At 47.1% G+C, this 20,545-nt stretch overlaps 1 protein-coding gene across 1 annotated transcript; it reads right to left on the reverse strand.

Annotated features, from left to right (window-relative positions):
* Positions 1 to 256: 256 nt before the first annotated feature.
* Tmem238l (transmembrane protein 238 like) lies at positions 257 to 8,625 on the reverse strand. Its single transcript, XM_040270610.2, has 2 exons — positions 7,959 to 8,625; positions 257 to 1,271 (listed from the first exon to the last, which is right to left on the reverse strand). Exon 1 carries the CDS (start codon positions 8,570 to 8,572, stop codon positions 8,075 to 8,077), a length of 498 nt encoding a protein of 165 aa, XP_040126544.2. The 5' UTR covers positions 8,573 to 8,625; the 3' UTR covers positions 257 to 1,271; positions 7,959 to 8,074.
* Between the last annotated feature and the right edge of the window lie 11,920 nt (positions 8,626 to 20,545).

A 20,545-nucleotide genomic window follows, 5' to 3' on the forward strand; every position in this document is an offset into this window, starting at 1 on the left:
TCTTTTCAGGTTTCTGAGTTAGCCTCATTCTGAAAAGCCAAGCAGTTGGCTGAACACAGAGATATTCAAAGAGTCTATGGTGTTGGAATAGCCCGTGTTATTTTTCTATCACTCTTGTACTGTGTTTCCTCCTGGGGGCACCTGTATTCAATGCAGAGTTCCAGGACGTGTGCTAAGGCAGATTAAGCCAACTGGGATATTTGATGCCCTAAAACGGGGGGTTTGAGCATTTTCCCAAAATCACGCAGACTCAGAATTGTGTTATGGCAAATTGAAAATACAAGTGCAAATCTTCTTTATTTATACCATAACATATATGAGAGAGCTTAAAGGAAACATATACAAAAAAAATGAATGCACATTTTGGGTGTAATATAAATAAAAAAGTACAAAATCAGACCAGGGAAAATATAAATTAGTGGGGCAGGTCAAGCCTGAGTGACAAAACAGAGCACAAAAAAAGTCAGATTGGCCTAGGAATGTCGGCCCTCCCAGTTGCTGTCGTTGGACTGTTCTTGCCCACGTGCCATGTGAGCTAAAAATAAAGTCTGGCCCTTAAGTCATGAAATGCATGACATGTGGGGACAGCACAGCAGAGGCCAAGCTTGCTTGTCAGAAAAATGCTTGCAGGGTTTTAAGGGACTAAAGGCTCAATATGAGCAATTCCTATGGCTTAGCTGTACAAATGGGTGGGGCTGCTTTAGTGGTACACAGCAGGCCCCGCTGAGGAAGAGAGAGTCCTCTGGCACACAGCACTGGCTGTGCCTTTGAATTTGCAACCGTCATAGTGGGATATGCTGCTGGGTGGGATGTGTGGATGGTGTGGATGAGGTGGAGCCTTCCGAGGGCTTGCAGAGTCTATCCAGAGTCCGAGAGAAGTAGCAGCCATACTATGGGAAGTGCACTCACAGGTGACCCCTCTGGATTTGGGGGTTTGGGTTCCAATTGTTAGTTTTAAGGGCATTGACCAGAGAGGAGCAGGAGAAGATGGGACATTGCTTTTGGCGTCCAAGCCCACAGCTGTGTTGCTGCTACAAAGACCCCACTGGGACAATTGCCTGGCTTCTCAGGCCCTCCCTCCATAAACAGTGTGGGCAGTGGCAGTGATGTTGGTGGCCTGGGGCAGGAGTGCTGGGCTCTGACACTCACAGCCTGTCACACGCACTGTTGCCTTGACATCTCAGCCTCTGGTTCTTCTTGGATACCCTGAAAGGATGTGCCACAGAGAGAGAGAGAGCATCTTGATTGGATTCTTCTCTATCAGATGGGACCTGTGTTGGATAAATGAAGACAAACGGATCAGCGGAGACTCAATTACATCGTCTCATGCCTGGATGTGGTGAAATGAGGGTAGTTCTTAGAGTCGACCAGACTTTGGTTTGGATTCTAGAGCTAATCTTCCATAGCCCTGCAAGTACTTTGAGACCTTACCTGTGGAGTGGGGGTTTGAATCCCTTACTCAGAGAGTTGTAAGCAAATCAACGAGATCATGAAAAAATAAGTGATTGACCCAATACATACTGAGGTGCACATCAGATCTTTGCACCTCTCCCCACTCTTTCCTGAAGGCAGAGCTAATCCCTCTCTCTGAGCTCTGCATTTCAACCCCTATTCCTACCTTGGACATGGCCAGAGATCTGTCCTTGGTCATCATTTCAACATCCTCTTTTCCTCTTTCCTGGCTTCCCCTCCTTCATTTACTCTCCTGCTCATTTTTCTGTATTCTTTTCTTAAAAAAGAAAATCTTACCTCAAACCAACTATGCCATCAAGCAATCACCCTGGCTTCTTCATTTCCTCACCAAATACTTTAAAGACTATTCTGTACTCACTTACACATCTCAACAGCCACTCCATCAGCAGCATTGATTGGATCTTTTTCCATTTACGGATAAGGGCTCCTTGCCAAAGCTGATCACCTTTCCTTGGGCTTTACCCGTCCTGAGAGCTCTGACACATCTGATGGTCAGTTTTCCCCACTCTTGGTAATATGTCCTTCTTTGTCCTCTCCACCACCTTTGCAGTGTTGCCTTACTGTTCCTGGAAATTTTCATTTGAGCTCCTAGATCTGCCCTCCTTCTCTCCTCTCCCCAGTGCAGGCCTGCTCCCAGATTCTGACCTTGCTTTCTGTGACAGCATCCACAGCGGGGCCAGAAGATGGCAAACTATTCTGTAAAGGGTCACGTAGTCAACGTTATAGGTTTTACAGGCTCTAGGGTCTCTGTAGCGATGATCCCACTCTGCCAATATAGCATAAAGCAGCCATGGACAATCCGTAAATCAATGAACTGGATGGAAGCTACCAGAACTTTACTTGCAAAAATAGGAGGTGGGAAAGATTTGACCATGGGCCATAGTCTGCCAGTTCCCAGTCTAGTGGAAAGAAGATGAGTGAGCGACGGATACACAGGTTTCACAGTCGGGCTCCATCATGTTGGTCAAATGACGTAAACTCTATGCTCCTTTGTATCTTTATTTGTAAAGGGGGAATAATGATGGTGATGATGGAGATGGTGGTGATGGTGATGGTGATTGGTGGTGGTGGTGGTGATGGTGATTGGTAGTGGTGATGGTGATGATGTGATGGTGATGATGGTGGTGGTGATGGTGGTAATGGTGATGGTGATGGTGGTGATGGTGATGATGGTGATTGGTGGTGGTGATGGTGATGGTGGTGATGGTGATGATGGTGATGATACCTTCCCCAGGGCATTATTGATAGTGGGAAACTGGGATAATGTGTAGTGGCCTTGGGCCTGATTCAGTGAATCTTATTGTTCTCTTTCTGCTCCCTTTCTTCCTCTCCTTGTTCTTTCAGTCCCTGTATTCTTCCTTATTCCTTCTATCTCCTTGCCCTCTACAATTTCATCTGTGGTCCTATCTCCAACCCTATCTCCATCTCCATGTCTGATCTCTCCTCTGAGCTAAAAAGTCTGCACATCCAATGCCAACTGGGTATAGTTCTGCTCATGTACACCATTTGCATCTCAAACTCAACTGTACCATCTTAACCAAACATGCCTTCTCCTGACCTTTCCTATTCCACGGGCAGAATGCTTTCTGAAGTCTTTGGTCCCACCTCCCCACTTGAAGACAACAGGACCGACCCACTCCCTCAGCCTGTCTCTGCCCTCCTCCCGTCCTCTCCTGGCCATCGTTGCAGCTGGAGCCCGTATTATCCATCATCTGGCTCTCTGAATGTTTCCCCTAACTCAGAGTTTCTCCTCCTTAACCCATTCTGCCAAGCACTTCCTCTAGCACAGCAGGGGCATGTCATTTTCCCATCTATAATGTCATGCAATACTCCACCATCCTGGCTAAGTGTCCAGAACCCCTGCCTGGCCTTCCCAGTCCTGCCTGGTCAGCAGTGAAGACCCCAAGCCCCAATGTGTCTGCTGAGCCTTTCTTAGACTCTCTAATTCTTTGGTCTCTGCAGACTTTCTTTTGCCTGGACAACCTCCCCCGGGGGTCTCTACCTGCCACATTCTCTTCGACTCCTCAGGAGCCAGGCCAGCATCTGAAACCACTGTGGCCAGACACGCCACCCACCTCCCCACCCAGCTTCCAGCCAGGAGGCTAAGCGTGTCATCCTAGATTTCAGAGCCCCCTGCAGGGCTGTGTTTCTCTCCTGGGATGAATTTCCCCATGCTTCACTTTTGTGAAGTATTGTAAACCTGTATTATCTCCTCCTTTAGATTCAAAATCCCTGGAGAGATTTGAAAACACTAGGGCAATCCACACAGCCGCAGCACCCGTGTCTGGCCAGCGTGTGGGTTTGCTGAGCAGATGCGGGGGCACTTTTACTCAGCTCACCTTTGAGCAGACTTGGCAGCTCCCTGGCCTCCTCCAAGGGCTGAGAGAAGAGTCTGCCTCTTGAAAAAAGTCACTGTGGAGGAACAAGTTTCACTTTCTGGCACTGGGGGCTGTGCTTCTAGCATGCACTCTGGCTTCAGTTGGTTGAGAGAGGGTGTGCTTGTTCCTTTGAGTGTGTGTTTCTGGGTGTGTGTTTGTGGGGCAGGTGTGAGAGGGTGTGAGTGTGCATGCAGGGTGGCTGTGGGTGTGGAGGATATGTGATTGGGTTTGTATGAGCGGGCGGAGGGAGACGTGTTGGTGTGTGCATGAACATGTGCGTGCAGTTGGGAGGAACGCGTGTGTGTGTGCCCATAAGGTGTTTATGTGTTTGCACAGTGAAGGAGGAGTTGTGTGTGTGTGTGTGTGTGTTGTTGTTGATTGTGTGGGATGTGTGCCTATAGGGGCAATAGAGAGATAGGTGTGTATATAGGGGTGCATGTTTGTGGGGGTACATACTTTTGGACACTGTGTTATAAAATGACAGAGTCCTCACAGGATTTTGCCTGGACATTTATCTTTATCTAGGAGAAGTGCCCAAGAAGTAGAAAATGGAGCCGACAGTTCTGAATACGCAGAGACTGAATGATAAAAATCAAAGGGCAGAGTGTCTCGCTTGGTACACAGTGAACTATAAAAACGAACCCCTCATCCAGAAACTTATGGGGTTTAAACCCGCAGCCTCTGAGGTTTAGTGGGTGGGCTGTTCTCTTGTCCCTGGAGAACTTGCAAAGTTACAAGCCAGGCCCCTGCTCTATCCCATACCTGACCAGGAAGAGGACCTTTTTTTCTTTTTTTCTCTGGGGACAGGCCCTATCAACCTCATCTGGAGGAACAGTGGCGCTGGGCTTTGAATTCAGGAGTCCACATGCTTCCCTTTTACCCCACTCTGAGAATCAGAGAACTGGCAAGGCCAGTTGTGATCTACCTATTAATCATGAATATGGTTAGTGATTATATCCAGGCCAAAGGTCAGAGAATGTAAGAGAACTGAGACTGTTTGTTTTGGGAAATAGTTTTTGACATCAGATGTTTTTTTTTTGTTGTTTGCATGAAGTCTTGCATGCAAGTTTAATGGGTAAAACGACCCAAGAACCCAGCCATTCTGGGTGAAATTCACTGTGTGGTGTGGTGTGGCGTGGGTGGGGCAGCTGGGTTCCTGCTCTCTCACCCTATCCTTCCATCCCCTCCCAATGGGGGTGTCTGGGCAGCACAGTTTAAAATCTCCGTCCCATGAAGATAGATCTCTCATTGTAAAGGGAAGTAAAATGACTGCCCAAAGTCCCAGCGTGTGGAGGGTGTGCAGTTCCATAAGTGAGCAGCCTGCTGAATACCAATCCCAGCCCACCCTAACCCATCCCTCTGGGCCAGTCCTAAGACAATGCAGGCAATGGAAGGGAAGGGGGAGGCTAGATGGGGATGGGGGCTGACTGACTCTGAGGGTCTCCTGAATGTGGAGTTTGGGGATGGAAAAGGTGAAAATGCTATTTGCATGACTACTCGATGCATTATGTAATGGACCTTCCAATTTCCAAAGACCCACTGAGCATGTGCAAAAACCTGGCATTCTGGGGCTGCATCCACTCTCATACCTTCCGAAAAAATGTGAACACCATACACTGCCCTAGGAATTGATCGGAGTGCTCCAGGGGTGTGTACCTCAATGACAGGGCTCACCCTTTGGACTGTGCCAGCTTCCTGCTTTGGGATCGAGGCTTAATGGACTATCCTTTGCTTTTTACTCAGCCATCACTTGCGTGGTGTTGAACGGATACTAATCCACTCAATCTGAGCAACATCTGTATGCAGTAGGGTTATTATTAATTGCACCATCTCCGTCTTATAGGCTCGGAAACTGGGGCTTGGAGAGGTGAAGTAACTGGCTCCAAGTTGCACAGCCAGGAAGTAGCTAAAGTAGACCCCAAAACCAGATGGTCTGGAACTTGGCCCATAGTCCTCACCTCTGGGCTGTGGAACTTCCTTTGGATGAAGGAAGGATGTGGGTGGCAAAGGGCCTCACACTGAGCTTGTGCCTTGGCGTCCAGAATGGTAATACTAACTCTCATTGCTCTCTGCGCTGTGGCCAGCTGATCTTTTGGGAATGCAGATCCAGTTATGTCCAGCCTCACCCTTGCTTTCTTCCCTTCAGTGGCTTTTTATTATCCTTAAAGTCATGATCAACATCCTCAAGGGGGCTTTCAAGGCCCTGCCAGGCCTGGCCTCTTGCCTACTCAGGGCCGTAACCCTCTCTCGCGCTTGCCCTCTGTCCTTCTGTTTACCTCCTCTCTTGTATTTCCTGCTCCTCCAGGACCTAGGCCCAAGTCATCTCCTCTCCTGGAATGACTTTCCAATCGACTCCTACTTTGGGTTTGGGATTCAGCCTCATATCACCTCCTGCAAGAAGCCCTCTGTGATTCTACCCAGCTAGATTGGTTTCCTCTGTTGGAGGTTCTCATGCGTGGCATGATGCTCTTCCCCTTCCTGGTCCTCATCTGACTTTGTGATTGTACTCCTGTTAGTGTGACTCTCTGGCTAATGTCTGTCTTTCTCACTGGACAGCAGATTTCCTGAGAATAGAAATGTCCTGAGTCTTATTCTTCACATCATCCCTTGATGCCTCATCCATTCCCAAGGAACCATCAAACAAACCTGGGCGGGGTGTGGGGGGGTGCTCCTTCCTTAGAATTTCCATAATGCAAAATGCGAGCTGACCCCACCCACCATTACCCGACTTGAGGGACAACAACGAAGTATTCCACATTAGGAGTCTGGGTCAGTTTACTTACCCCAGATCACATGTTTAGTAACAACACAGGACATCTGGGAGAGCCACAACATTGGCAAAGGGTCTTTTCCTGCCTTACCTCTTTTGGGTTCTCTTAACGAAGGTGAGGAAGAGCATCCTCATTTTATAGTTAGGAACAATGAGGCTCAGAGTGCTGTGCAACCTGTCCAAGGTCACCCAGCTAAGAAGTGCAGAAGCTCAGAGAGAGCCCTTGGTATTCGAACATCTCACCATCAGTATCATCTACCAGTTTACTCCACGGAGGCCAAGTACTCCTCAGAGACTCCCTCAATTTGCTGGGTTTTTTTTTTTCCTCTCTAAGTTCTGGGGGTTAGATATAATCTTCTATAAGAGATACATCCATTATTTCCTTCTTTCAAATCAGCAATGACCTTTGCCCCTACATCTCCTAATCAAAAGGGAGTGCCCAACTATTCCTGAATGCAGGGTTCCACGGCACCTGGGGAGGAGGGTATGGTGAGATCGACTCGCCCACGGCTCCGGTTTCTATGCCCTGGGAAAAAGCTGCCTATTTTGATTCAGAATCGGAAGGGCCAGACTGGCATGGTCTTCTGGACTCTATCTCCATGTGAAAAATCTCATCCGTAGCTGCCTCTCTGACTTCATGCTCTCCACCGAGCTCCCTGCCTGGCTGTGACGTACAGCTTGGTTGAGGAATTCCATGATGCTGTGGTCTGTTGATTTCAGGTGTTCTGTGGCTGGTCTGGGCACATTTGTCACCTGCGTGGGCTGTCTATGAGGAGAGTGGGATGGGGACACTGCTGAGGAAGGAGCAGGTGTCACGTGCACTTGGAGGCAGATCCCGACCCCCTCTTGGGTGTCCCATCTGGGCAGGTGCAGGGAGGAAGAAAGTGAGAAGGGCCATTCTGGATGGTTCTGCTCTGCTTCCTCCCACACAGCCCGGTTCACGCCCCCTCTGTGCATGTAAGGGCATAAGCAGCCATTCCGGAACTTTCCATCCTCTCCTGGTGCTGGAGGCTTTTTTTCCTACAAAGGATTCTCCTCTCAAGTTCCAAACTGAAGGGAAAACTCCTATTTCTGCATGGCAGGTCGGGATCCTCTGTGGGATATCAGAGGTGGAAGGGGCCATCAAGGGCCTCTTTCCAGACTCTTGGAGGAAAACAATCCCTAGAGGAGAAACACACCTCTCCCCATTCTGCTGGCTAGTTCACCCCAGCACAGCCGTGGGCCCACGTTTACAGTCGGGGTGCATGGCCCAGCTGTTTGTCTACTTAGTCCTGGCCTGTCCCTGCTCCTCTGAGTCTCCCTGGCCACCCTGCCAGGCAGGTCTTGCATGCACTCACCTGGTCCCGGTGGGGGCCTGCCTGCTGGGTAGGAGCTGTAACACATCACTGCCAGATGGCCCCAGGTTGACAGCTTCATGTGGCTCCTGCATCCCTCCTCCTCTGCCTCGGCCAAACTACAAGTCTAGCTTCTCCAGAGGCACCTCGATGTTGAAGGAATACCAGGCGATCCAGAAGAGCAGGCTGAGAGCCAGGATCAGGGCCCCCGTGTAGACTAAGAAGTCCCAGTAGTTGAGCGTGGCAAAGATCCCCAGAAGTAAAACCACCAGGCCCGCGGCGTCACACAGGAGGGCAATGACCAGGATGAACACACAGCGCCCCGGATGGCATCTCCCACAGGGCCTGCCCAGGAGCATTGCCCGGGGAGGAGCAGGAGGAATCCAGCTATACTCCCTGGGGTGATTTGCATGGGAGGGTGGCAGCCCTGCCTGCCGCTGCTGCTGCCTTCTCTCCCTCTGGGCGGGAGCAAATGAGTGAGCAGGCTTGGGCTGCGTCTTGGAGCCACAAGGAAGTACACGTGGGTCCACCTTTATGAGTCCGGCAGCCAGTGGGACAGGATATTTCTTAACCGTTTCATGGTTCAGGAATGATGCCAACCTCAAACAGTCTGACATGACTGTTCACTGGGCTGGTCATCACTGGGACCAATCAGGTGACATGGTAGAGGAGTCCAGTGCCTTGGATGGATTTGCAAGGTCAGGAGTCCTGCAGCCCTGGAGGAGGAGGGAATGTCCCGTGGTTTGTTCTCTGATGTGGAAGCCAGAGAGCCTTTGAATGTCCTGTTTCTGAGACTCAGTGGCTTCATCTGATGTGATAGAGTGGAGTCTTTTTCCATCTGTGCCTTCTGCCCTCCCCGTAGGGAAAGGAGGACCTTCATCTCTATGCCCTCTCAGACACCACGAGCAGCCCCGAGGAGGGGTGATCTACAAAACGAAGAGATCTTATCACTGCCGCCACTCACAGGTGTGCAGAGTGGACATCACATGACCAAGATGCATGGCAGCTCTTGGCCCCCCGTGGCTTTGCTACACAGATGGACACCTCTCTGTCCCTGATTCAGACCAGGGCCTCAAACAAGGTGACTAAGATTTCTGGGCCCCAGTTTCTCCAGATAAGTGAAGGAAATAATTCCTACTGTGTCTAGTCTGGAGAAAAACAAGTTTTGCACTAAAACTTACGTATAGTGAAAAATTCTTTAGTCATCCTGGTTGAGCGATATATCCTTGACTTTTTTTTTTTTTTTTTTTTTTTTACACTGGGGATTGAATCCAGGGGCACTTACCACTGAGATACATCTCTAGTGCTTTTTATTTTTTGATTTTAAGACAGGGTCCCTCCAAGTTGCTGAGGCTAGCCTCAAAATTTCTATCCTCCTGCTTCAGCCTCCCTCCCCCTGCCCTGCCTGCCTCTTCAGGCCAGCCACACTCAACATAGATGCAGAACATCCCAGGAAATGTTGGGGTTTTGGATCTCCTCAAATGTTTTAGGGCCAGCATTATCCCTCGGTATCCAGGGAGTGATTGGTTTCAGGATCCTTATGGATATCAGACTCCATAAAACACTCAAGAACCTTGTAATGAATGGCATCGTGTTTGTATATAACCTATGCACCCTCTCCTGCTTACTTGATTCCCTCTTTTTTTTCTTCCTCCCACCCTCCCTTCCTTCCTCCCTCCCTCCCTCTCCCTTTCTCTTCTTTCTCTTGCAGTACCCAGGTTTGAACCTAGGGGGCGCTGTACCACAGAGCTACGTCACAGAACTTTTTGAGACAGGGTCTGGCTAAATTCCCCAAGTGGGTCTCAAACCGGCAATCCTTCTGCCTTATCCTCCTAAGTCACTGGAATTACACCTCCTGTAGGCTTTAAATCACCCCTAGATTACTCATGCTACCTAATACAACGTAAATGCCATGTAAATAGTTATTACACCATATTGTTTAGGGAATTATGACGAGAAAAACATCTGCACCTGTTCCCAACAGATGTAGATACTTGTAATCCACAGTTTTAGAGGATTCAACTGTACTATTCTTTCTCTTTCTCTCTCTCACACACACACCCACCCACACACATTTCCAGCTGAAAAACTATGACGGATAAGCCCAAGGAACAAAATGGAAATCACTTACTACCTCATTATTCAAAGCCCATTAGCATCATTCCTTGGAATCCATCCTCCCGGACCAGAAATCTCTGTTGCCTTCGTTACAGAAGTTGGGTTGCTTTGTACTCTTGCTCACTGGTAACCTGTGGCCATTCTTGCCTGTCATTAACCATGGCTCCAAGCACGCTGGCCAGGCGGTGAGCAGCCTCCCGTCGTCCTGCCCTGTAGATTTCTTGCTCCTGCTTCTTGCAGTGATCTGCCCCGTGTGTCCAGGCAGTCTAATATTTGCACAGCTGGAAGAGAGCAACTGGGATGTTTGATGAAAAGCCAGATGTGTGTGTGTGAACTGGAGCCCTGGCAGTGGAACAGGCTGGAAAGAGGAAGTGGGAGAGGAGACTCTGTAGGAAGAGGCACCCGATGTGTGGGAATAGAGAGCACCTGGGGTGGAGGTCGGCCTAGACCAGGGCAGCTCATCAGCAAGAACACATTCACCTGACCTGGCGAGGAGCGGCTTGCTGGGCTCCTTTCAGAAAGGACGCCAACGCCCTCTTTCCACTGCGATCCTCTAGGACTTGCCAAGACTGTCAGGATCCACTGTTGGAGATAGCTCTGTTGCTTTCCCAGGCTTGCTGTGACAAAGTACCTTGAATTTGGTGGCTTGCATACCAGATGTGTTGGACCACAGTTCTGGAGGCTGGAAGTCAGATCAAGGTGCTGTCGGCAGGGTTGGTTCTTCTGGGGGCTTTGAGGTAGAAGCTGTTTCCCCCGCTCTCCTAGCTGCTGGTGCTTCTCTCTAGCAATCCTTGGTTTGAAGAGGCCTCACCCTGACCCTGTCTTCAATTTCACCTTGTGCTCTCCCTGTGCCCAGAGCTGTGTCTGAAGTTCTCTCTTTTATACAGACACTGGTCTTATTGAACTAGGAGCTTACCAACCTTACCAGAGCCCTGCCACCCAGGAGGTGACTGAGCCTTGGTCATTACGCAGAGTCAGGTCTGGGAACTGTGACTCTGGGTCAACTGAATGCCTGATGGGCTCAACCCTGTCTCGATTTCAGCCTGCTTTTTAGGATCAGAAAAAGGATTGCTAGGATGCTTTTCATGACCTCCTCTTAACTAACTGAATCTGTGCAGGCTCTATTTCCAAATATGACCACTCTCTGAAAAACTGGGGGTTTGGACTTCAACATGTGGATTTAGGGTACATAATTCAACCTTTAACCTATTAAAGTAACTGACAGACTTGTTCATTTGTTTGCTTGGACCCTCTTTGATTTCTAGCTGTGGTATAGCTAGAACATTTAAAAACCTCACACTGAGCCTTCTGAGATATGCCTAAGGGAAAAGTCAGACCCACTATGCCACCAGGCACCAGGAAGGATGCTTCAGCCCTTGGGACACTGAGATTCCACTGGTTGCCTTTGCAGCATCGGGAGAGAGGCCAAGAAGGCAAGTCTTGCTCTGCCCACTGTCTGACAGGCTGTCCCTCCCACCACCAAGCCCAGGAGCTCATCTCCCATGAGTGGATAACCCCGAGTGACCCCCTGCACACGTAGAAGCTTGAACTGAAGTGGAATTCAAATGACACAGATATTACTGAGTGCCTACTATGTGTTGAGCAGCAGACAGCAAGATCAAATATAGAATCCAACACCACAGAGCTAATGCTCGAATGGGGGAAGACCCAACTACAATGCATAACTATAAAGCTCTAATAAAAAAATAAAGATTTAAATCATACATGAATGATGCAGTTTCAGGTGGTGATAAATGCAGTAGAAAAAGAAAACAAAAACAAAAACAAAACAAAACAGGGAAATAAGAGAGAGCAGGCATCTGTTATGCTGCCCTGAAAGTTTGCTTTCTGAACCATGAACATGGTGTGTTGGGTGCAGCTGGACCCCCGCCCCTGGCCTCTGACCCAGGTTTGGTCACTTTCCCTCTGTTGTTGAGGGTTCTTCTGGCTGTTGGGGCTGCTTCCATCCCTGTGGCTCAGAGAAGTTTGTCCTGCTGTTGCCTCACAGCTCTGCCTCTCTTTGGCAATCGATCCCTTCCTTGTCCCTCCCTTGGCAAAATCATCGTCATCTGTCCTCTCCCTGTGATGTCACAGGATGACAGCCTCTCCATGACCTGGCTCTTAAAAAGCAGGCTGAAGTTGAGACAGGGTTGAGCCCATCAGGCATTCAGCTGACCCAGAGTCACAGTTCCCAGATCTGACTCTGCAGAATGACCAAGGCTCAGTCACCTCCTGGGTTGGGTGGCAGGGCTCAGACACTGGGTGGAGGTAGCCATGCTGTCCTGTCTGATAGGCCCTTCTGCCTTTCCACGGTGCAGAGCTTAGTAGAGTGCTACTCACAGATGGTGTGACTTTGCACAAGTTACTTACCCTTTCTGTGCCTCAATTTCCTCATTGTGAAGGAAATCCTGATTTTGTAGAGTTCTTGTGAAGAGTAAATGAGCTCATAAGTATAAAGGGCTTAGAACCTGCGTACTACAAACAGGGACAAGTAACACTGTTGTCATGGTAATGGGTATCTTTGCATTCTTTCTATCATGATGCTTCTGGAAGGGAAAAACCCAGGTGGAAGGATCTATCCTTGACCTTCTTGAACAATTATTTTCCTCCCCATGGCTTCAAGTGGCTATAACTCCTGGCCCCTGGCTTCCCTCCACGTCACCCTGACTAAGTCCATTAGGATATTCAGAGGCCTCTCTCCATTCTTGGATGGGTACAAATCCCCCATTCTCATGAAATCCTGTTCCCAGACCCCATCTGGTCCTTCCAATCCCTTTCCTCTAACAAACTGACTGTTCACCTTTCTCATCCTCAAATCTCTCTACCTTCCATACTTTAGTAGTGCAAAGGTTATCCACCCCCACGATGTGGCTACAGCTGCAGTAGACTTCTATTATTTATTCTAGAACACTAGTAAATTAATTTGGTAATATTGTCTTATTTTGTTAGTGTTTCATAAAAATGATTTTTTAAAACTTCAATCAATTATTGTCTCTGGCAGTTAAAAAAAAAAGAAGAAGCAAACTGGTATGACTTAGAATTTAAGGATGTAAATGCTAAAAAAAAAAATGTGATTAAACTAGACACGGCTCCTTGAACTTTTTCTGTAGCAGGCCACAGAGTAAACATTTTAGGTTCTGTGAACCATGCCGCTGGTCACGGTTAGAACCATTCCGCTCTGCCACTGTAGCCAAAGATGATCTAGAAATGAATGGGTGTGTCTGTGTTCCAATAAAACTTTATAAATTATAATCAAGATTTTATAAAGATTTGGTGACTGTTGAGCTAGATACTGTTGCTTAGGGAAATTGTTGAATCGGGGGCCTATTCTCTCAAAAGAAGGTTTCAAGACTTACAAATTTTAGAGGGTGGGTAAATGTAATAGCACCCACCGGAGACTTTGTCCTATCGAAGTCATTTGAAAGACTGAATGAAAATTGAAAGGCTCATACCTTCTAATGTAAGCCTGTGTACTAGCTGAAATCATGTTCACATATTCCTGGGGGGATAGTGCCAGAATTTGGAAAATCGTTGATCCTTGTCAATGATCTCCAATCAATATTTATTCCTCCTTTTTGTTTTTACAAACTGGGACTTAAGATCAGGATTTTAAGAAATATGTTCACTCCTTTCTTAGGAGCTATTTGTTCTTTCTCTGTTAGGCAACTAGGCTGACTTTTGAGAATTCTCCAAAGTGAGTTGCCTGGACCTCTGGGATCCCTGCTCAGGGGCCCTCCTTGCTGCTCATCTAACTTGTTAACCCCTTCCGCTCCACACTGGGATGAGCAAAAGCATCTCCCATGACCACTGCCCCTTGCTCATCGTTTCCAGTAGGTGGATGACCCAGTCCCTATTTAGCAGAGAATAATATTTCCATGCGTTTGGACTGCACTTTAATGGACAGTGGGCATCTGTCCATGTCTAGCTTCTCCTAGTCCTCCCAGAAGCCCTATTCCTGTCAGAGTGGAGAGCAATGAAGGGATTTCCCCAAGTAACAGTAGAACCGGGTCCTGTTTGCACTAAATACAATCACCTGTCCCCCACAACCTGTTCTCTTCCCTGTCCTCATGAAGACTCTTTGCCCATCAACATCCTTGGGGAAATCAAGTGACTTATTTCCTTGTTCTCCTTGAATTAAAAACATTTAAAAATGAAAGTGTTAATTTAATTGTGGCAAAATATCTGTAACATGAAATTTACCATCTCAGATGTTTTCAGTTGTTCAGCTGGGTGGCATTATGGACCCTCCTGCTGCCTGACAACCAACACTGCCATCCTTCTTCAGAACATTTTCATCTACCCACACTGAAACTCTGGACCCCTCTCCCCAGATCCTGGCAAACACCATTCTACTTTCTGTCTGTATGAATTTTATGACTCCTTCCGCAACCAGCTTATTTCACTTAGCACAGTCTCTTTAAGGTTCATCCATGTTGTTAGAGGATGTGTCAGAATTTCCTTTCTTCTTATGGCTCATTCATATTTCACTTTATGTAGATACCACATCTTGTTCATCCATTCTTCTGTTGATGGACACTTGGGTTGCTGCTACCTGTTGGTTGTTGTGAATAATGCTGCTGTAAACACGGATGTATCAACATCTGTTTGAGTCTTTGCTTTCGGTCTTTTTCCCATACATACCCCAAATTGGAATTACTAGATCATATGGTACTTCTGTTTAATTTTTTTTTTTTGAGGAACCTCTGCTTCCCATCCTGGATACACAATTTTACATTCCCACCAGCAGTGTAGGAGAGTTTCAGTCCCATCACACCTTTACCACAGATTGTTGTTTCTGTTTTCTTTTGATAAGAGTTATCCTAAAGTGAAAAGTGGATTGTTCTTTAATTGGATATTTACTTCTATAACAGCACCTGTTCCATTTATTGGAGTAATTTGTTTGACTCTCCGTCTCCCTCATTAGATGGGCATCTCTTTCAGTTAGGGAGTGGCTCTGTCTTCTTGGTAACCCAGCAATGAGTGTTTACTGAGTAGATTCATTTTATAATTCCTGGAAACTCCCAGATGATTGGAAAGGTGGAAACTTTTCCTCCAGATTCCCTCGACTCAACGCAGTGCTTCTCCAAATCCCTCTGTATCTTCCTGCTCCTCCCAGTTTCCAGGGATGTGATCCTCCACGATTATTCCCTCCATAGGAGAATGCTTCTCTGTCATACTTTAAGGTTTCTTCCAGCAGGGGAATGGTGCTCTTCTGAGTCTGCTGCACTTTTAGGCTCCACCCTCTAGCCCATTTGGTTCTATTGGCCATTTCTGCTGCCACTCAGCTCTGAACTCATTGCTGGGAACACAGCAAGAATTGTCAGAGATACAAATCCTAATGTCCCAGGACCAGGCTGTTTGCTGGGTTTGGTACTAGAACCTACCTATCTGCTACCAATTTTTTTTTTCTTGAGAGTATTTATCTTGCATAACTGAAACTCCACAATATTTTAACTTACAAAATTCACTTAAAAGGGACTGCATGTGATAAGCGTTCCTGTTTGGGTGAGTGTGTGGTGTGAGACAACGTAGAACGTTAGGAGGTGAAATGGTTGGGTTATGAGAGTTGTAACCTAATCAGTGGATTAGCCCACTGACATGGATTAACTGGGTGGTAATTGTAAGCAGTCCGGGTGTGACTGCAGGAGGTAAGTCACTAGGAGTGTGCCTTTAGGGTTTATATTTTGTCCTCGATGAGCACAGCTCTCTCTCTCTGCTTCCTGGTAAGCCATGTCCTGAGCTGCCTCCACCAAGTTCTTCTGCCATGATGTTCTGCCTCACCTCAGGCCTAGATCTATGGAGTCAGCTGAACTTGGACTAAATCTCTGAAAGCATGGGTCCCCTCAAAATGCTTTTTTCTCCTCTAAATTGTTCTTGTCAATCTTGTGGCCAGGCAACATAAAACTCACAATGAGATAAAACAAACAAAAACAAAATCCAGTTATATAAAACAAAGAAAGTAGGAGGAACAACCCACACGACATGGGTTACCTCACAGCTACAGGACAGACGACACGGTGCCCAAGACTCACCTCAGGGCAGTTGGAATGGATGGATGTCTCATCACAGTGTGAAGGACAGAAGGGAGTTGAGGAAGAGAGGTGATGGTATGTGTGTGTGTGTGTTAGTCAGCTTTCTGTCATTGGGACCAAAATAGCTTACAAGATCAACTCAAAGGAGAAAAATTTTATTGGGGGTTCATGGTTTCAGAGGCTCAGTCCATGGTCGGCTGACTCCATTGCTGTGGATCTGAGTAAAGCAGAATCTCGTGGTGGAAGGGCAGGGTGGAGGAGGGGAAGGTGAGGCGGGAGGGGTGGGGAGAAGATAAACCCTCCCAGAGTACAGTCCCAGTGACCTATTTCCTCCAGTTAAGTCCCAGCTCCCATGGGTCCACTCAGCTATCAGTGGTCTAATCCATGGATGAGATCAGAGCCTTCGTGATCCAATCATTTACCCCTGAGCTTTGCTGCATTGCCTAACACATGAGCTTTTGGGGAACATTTTACCTCCAAACCAAACAGAGTGTCAGTCAACGTTCTGTTGCTGTAACGAATAACTGAGGTAATCAGCTTGTAAAAAGAAAAGATTTATTTTGGCTCACACTTTCGGAGGTTTCGGTTCTTGACCTGTTTGGACCTGTTGCCTTTTGGTTGGTGTGAGGCAGCACACTGGGTCGGGGGAGAACAAGCTGCTTACATATCTCATGGTGACTGGAACAGAAGAGGCTGGGGTCCCAACTTCCCCTTTAAGAGCACACCCCAATGACCTAACTTCCTCTCACTAGGCCCCACCTCTTAAAGGCTCTACCACCTCCTAATAGTACCATGCTTGGGTCTGAGTCTTTAAAACATGAGTCTTTGGGGGACATTCATGAAATAAATTATATAGCAGTTGAGGTCTCCACTCTCATTGATCTCCTCTGCCCTTGCTTTTCTCTTCCCTCTCTTGGAATGTTCTCCCTAAATCTTCACTTGTCTGCCTCCTCCCCTTCATTCAGGTCTAAAGGCGAATGACCCCTTTCAAGAGAGGTCTCTTGGACCACACTATCAGGTAGCCCCTCTGCCTCCATTCTCTATCCCTTCAGCCTCTTGATAACCCTTAAAACTCTCTAGCACCTTTTTATTTGGTGTCAGAGGGTCCTTATTTATGGTCTATCTGCTTCTACCAGGGAGAAAGTGCTAGAATGCAGGAATTTTTGTGTGTTTTGTTCAACTCCTTCTCCCTGCAACGCCCAGGAATAGCACCAGCGAGGTACTTAATAGCTATTTGCTGACTCAATGAGTGGAAGAATCCTGTCTTCATGGGCTGCCTGGGAAAAGACTTCCCAAGCCATCCCATGCCCTTCCCACCTCCAGTACCGTCCCTGGCCCTCCACCTCCTCCCGCCAGCTGAGCCGACTTGCCTAGTTTTCCAGCAGCCTGTCTGGCCACGTGGGGACCACACCCAGGGGACACCCACCCCAGCAGGTCTCTTCTCACTGGACATGGGTTTTCCCAGGAGCTGGCCTCACTCCCTTTCATGCTATTGTTGTGTTAACCAGAAATGGGGCTGCTCTGGACTTGGTGCCAATGCCAACCAAGTGTCAAAGGGAAAGCAGGCCACGCCCTCTCCCCAGGGGGACGGGTGAGGACTGCAGGCACCTTCAATGGGGCCTTTCTTCTTCTTCTTTTTTTTTTTTAAAGAGAGAATGAGAGAGGGAGAGAGAGAGAATTTTTTAAAGTATTTATTTTCTAGTTATCTGCGGATATAACATCTTTGTTTTGTATGTGGTGCTGAGGATCGAACCCCGGGCCTCACGCATGCCAGGTGAGCGCTACCACTTGAGCCACATCCCCAGCCTCAATGGGGCCTTTCTTCTCTTCCTGGTGAATGTACACTAGTGGCGTGGCTGGCTACGGTCCCAGGATTATTTATTTACTTGGTGTTCTTACCTGAACTTTGGGAGATTCTTACATGGATTCTGAGCAAAATTCTAAGGGAACATGTGCTCATGCAAATTCATCTCTGTCTTAAGAGGATCTCCAATATTTACTGTAATACTACTGGTATGAAACCTGTCTTTGGTTGCCAAAATATTGCATTTCTTTGTTCAAAATCAGGCATCAGGGTCACACGTAGAAGAATCTATTTATGGCTTTACATGTTCAAGCCCAAATCTGTACTCACCAAGGATTTTGAAATCCTTTGCACTGTGGTTTTAGCCTGGAATTCTCTCTTCCTGGGACAAAGATAATAACAATGTCGGCATTTTGTAGAATTCCTACACTCTTAGACCACTTAGGCTGGTATAACAAAGTTTATTTCTCGTAGTTCAAATTTGGATGGAAGTCTGAGGTCAAGGTGCAAGCATGGTCAGTTTGGGAGGAGACCCTCTTGCAATTAGCAGATGGCTGGTTTCTTGTAACCTCACATGGCAGAGAACAAGAAAGCTCTCTGGGGTCTCTTATAAGGACACTGATCCCTCTCATAAGACAAACTGGCTATCTCTCAAAGGACTCACCTCCTAGTATCATATTGGGGATTAGATTTCATCTTGTGAAATTTGTGGGTACACAAAACTCCCAACCATGGTACCTGCTATGTGTGTATATTCTGTTGGCACTTTCTCTTACAAGGGCCTATGGGATGCTTACTTTCCTCATGCACACCTGGAATTCTGAGATAGAAATGGAAACTTATATAATATAGCTGGAAGAGTCAGGTTTGGAACCCAGTTCTGTTTAGCACCAAACCTCTCATTTTCCCATGAGAAGAACTGCTTCTTACCAAATAAGTGTGTGTGTTTTTTTTTCCTCCCAAGCCGAATTTATTAGATAAGCATGAGCAGTTTGGTAGAAGGAGAAAGTACAACTTGAAAAAAAAAAAAAAGAAGGATGAAGAGTGAGATTGAGTTGGATAAATGAAGGGAGGAGAGAGGAATGGGGTTTGTAGATGAATGGAATATCGCTGAGTGAAGGACAGAGATGGAGTAGAGCAAGGGAAATGAGGATCCAAAAGACGTTTGAAGGGAATTGAGCATGGCTTGCTGTTAGGAAGGGAAAGGCAAGAGGTGAGGCCTCACGGGCTGAGTTGGGGAGCTGAGACTTCACAATAGGACAGTATGGAGCTGTGGAGGGACTTTACATTTGAGAAGATTTTGCATTTGGGAAAAGGTTACTTTGGTGTAACATGTAGCATGGATTGATTATGATAGATCAAGACAGAGGGAGGAGACAAGGGAAATTTTAAAATAATCAGAAAATGGATTGCACTTGGCTTAGAGTGGTGTTAGTAGGGGAATTGCTAGTTGCTGTAACAAATAAACCCCAGCATTTCAGTGACTCTATAAATTCAAAATTTATTTCTAGTTCATAGACCCATTCAGTATAGTATCCCTGGTCCTCATGGGGCTTTTCTGCCCTTGATAACTCAGGAGCCTGGAGGAGACGTTCTAAAAAGGCCCAGCTGGCAGAGTCACATGCAACTCCTGCTTCATGTTGCTTTGCTGATAGTCATGCCTGGATGCAAGGGGTTCTGGAACATGTGGATCTGGTGGGACAGCTGCTTTGCTCCTCACTATGAGGGGAATAATGAATAAATGAATAACTAACATTATCCAGTGCTTCATATATCAGAGTCTTCTGTGGATTTTTCCAAATAGTGCTCTGAAGGAGGTGAGTACTTCTATTTACCCATTTGCAGTTGTTAAGGCGACAGGTGTGGAGAAGTGAGTGGTCCAAGGTCACGGAGCCCAGGGAGAGTCTTTATGGAAGGTGAAGGCTGCCAAAGACAGAGGCCTCATAGTTCAAATTTGGATGGAAGTCTGAGGTCAGGGTGCAAGCATGGTCAGCCAACTGTGCCAACCTCTTGAAGTCAGACTTCCAGCTTCCAGAAATAAAGTTTCTGGAATTTAAGTTTAAATCACTGTTGTTTAAGCCAGCCGGTATGTGGTATTTCGTTACAGTAGCCCTAGCAAATTAATACAATGATTTTGCGATTGGGAGATTATCCTAGATTATCTTAGTGGGCCCAACATAAAGACTCAACAACAGGGCCTCACAGAAAGCCCAATGAAGGTTTTTTTTTAATAAGAGAAAGAGGAGGCAAGAGGGTCAGAATAGGAGAGGTGACAAGAGGAGAGACCAGGTCGATGAGGTTGCTAGCTTTGAGATCTGACAGGCCACCACCGAGGGATGTACGAAGCGCCTGGAAACAGGGAGTGGCAGGTCTGCCCAGGTGTTCAGATGCAAAGCAGCCGGGATTGCACTTTGATTCAAGTCTATTAGATCCACATGGGACTTCCAACCTCCAAAACCATTAGATGGGAAATTTATGTGGTTTTCAGCTACAAACTTTATGTTGCATGGTTTTTATAGCCACATTGGGAAGCTAACAGAGTGTCCACTAGGTATTTTGATGTTTGGGATGGTTTGAGAAGCACTCATCACACAGGAAAGAACCGGAAGCCAATGTCAGAGAAGAAATCATTCAGA

This window comes from Ictidomys tridecemlineatus, chromosome 3 (assembly GCF_052094955.1).
Source record: "Ictidomys tridecemlineatus isolate mIctTri1 chromosome 3, mIctTri1.hap1, whole genome shotgun sequence".
Lineage (NCBI taxonomy): Eukaryota > Metazoa > Chordata > Mammalia > Rodentia > Sciuridae > Ictidomys > Ictidomys tridecemlineatus.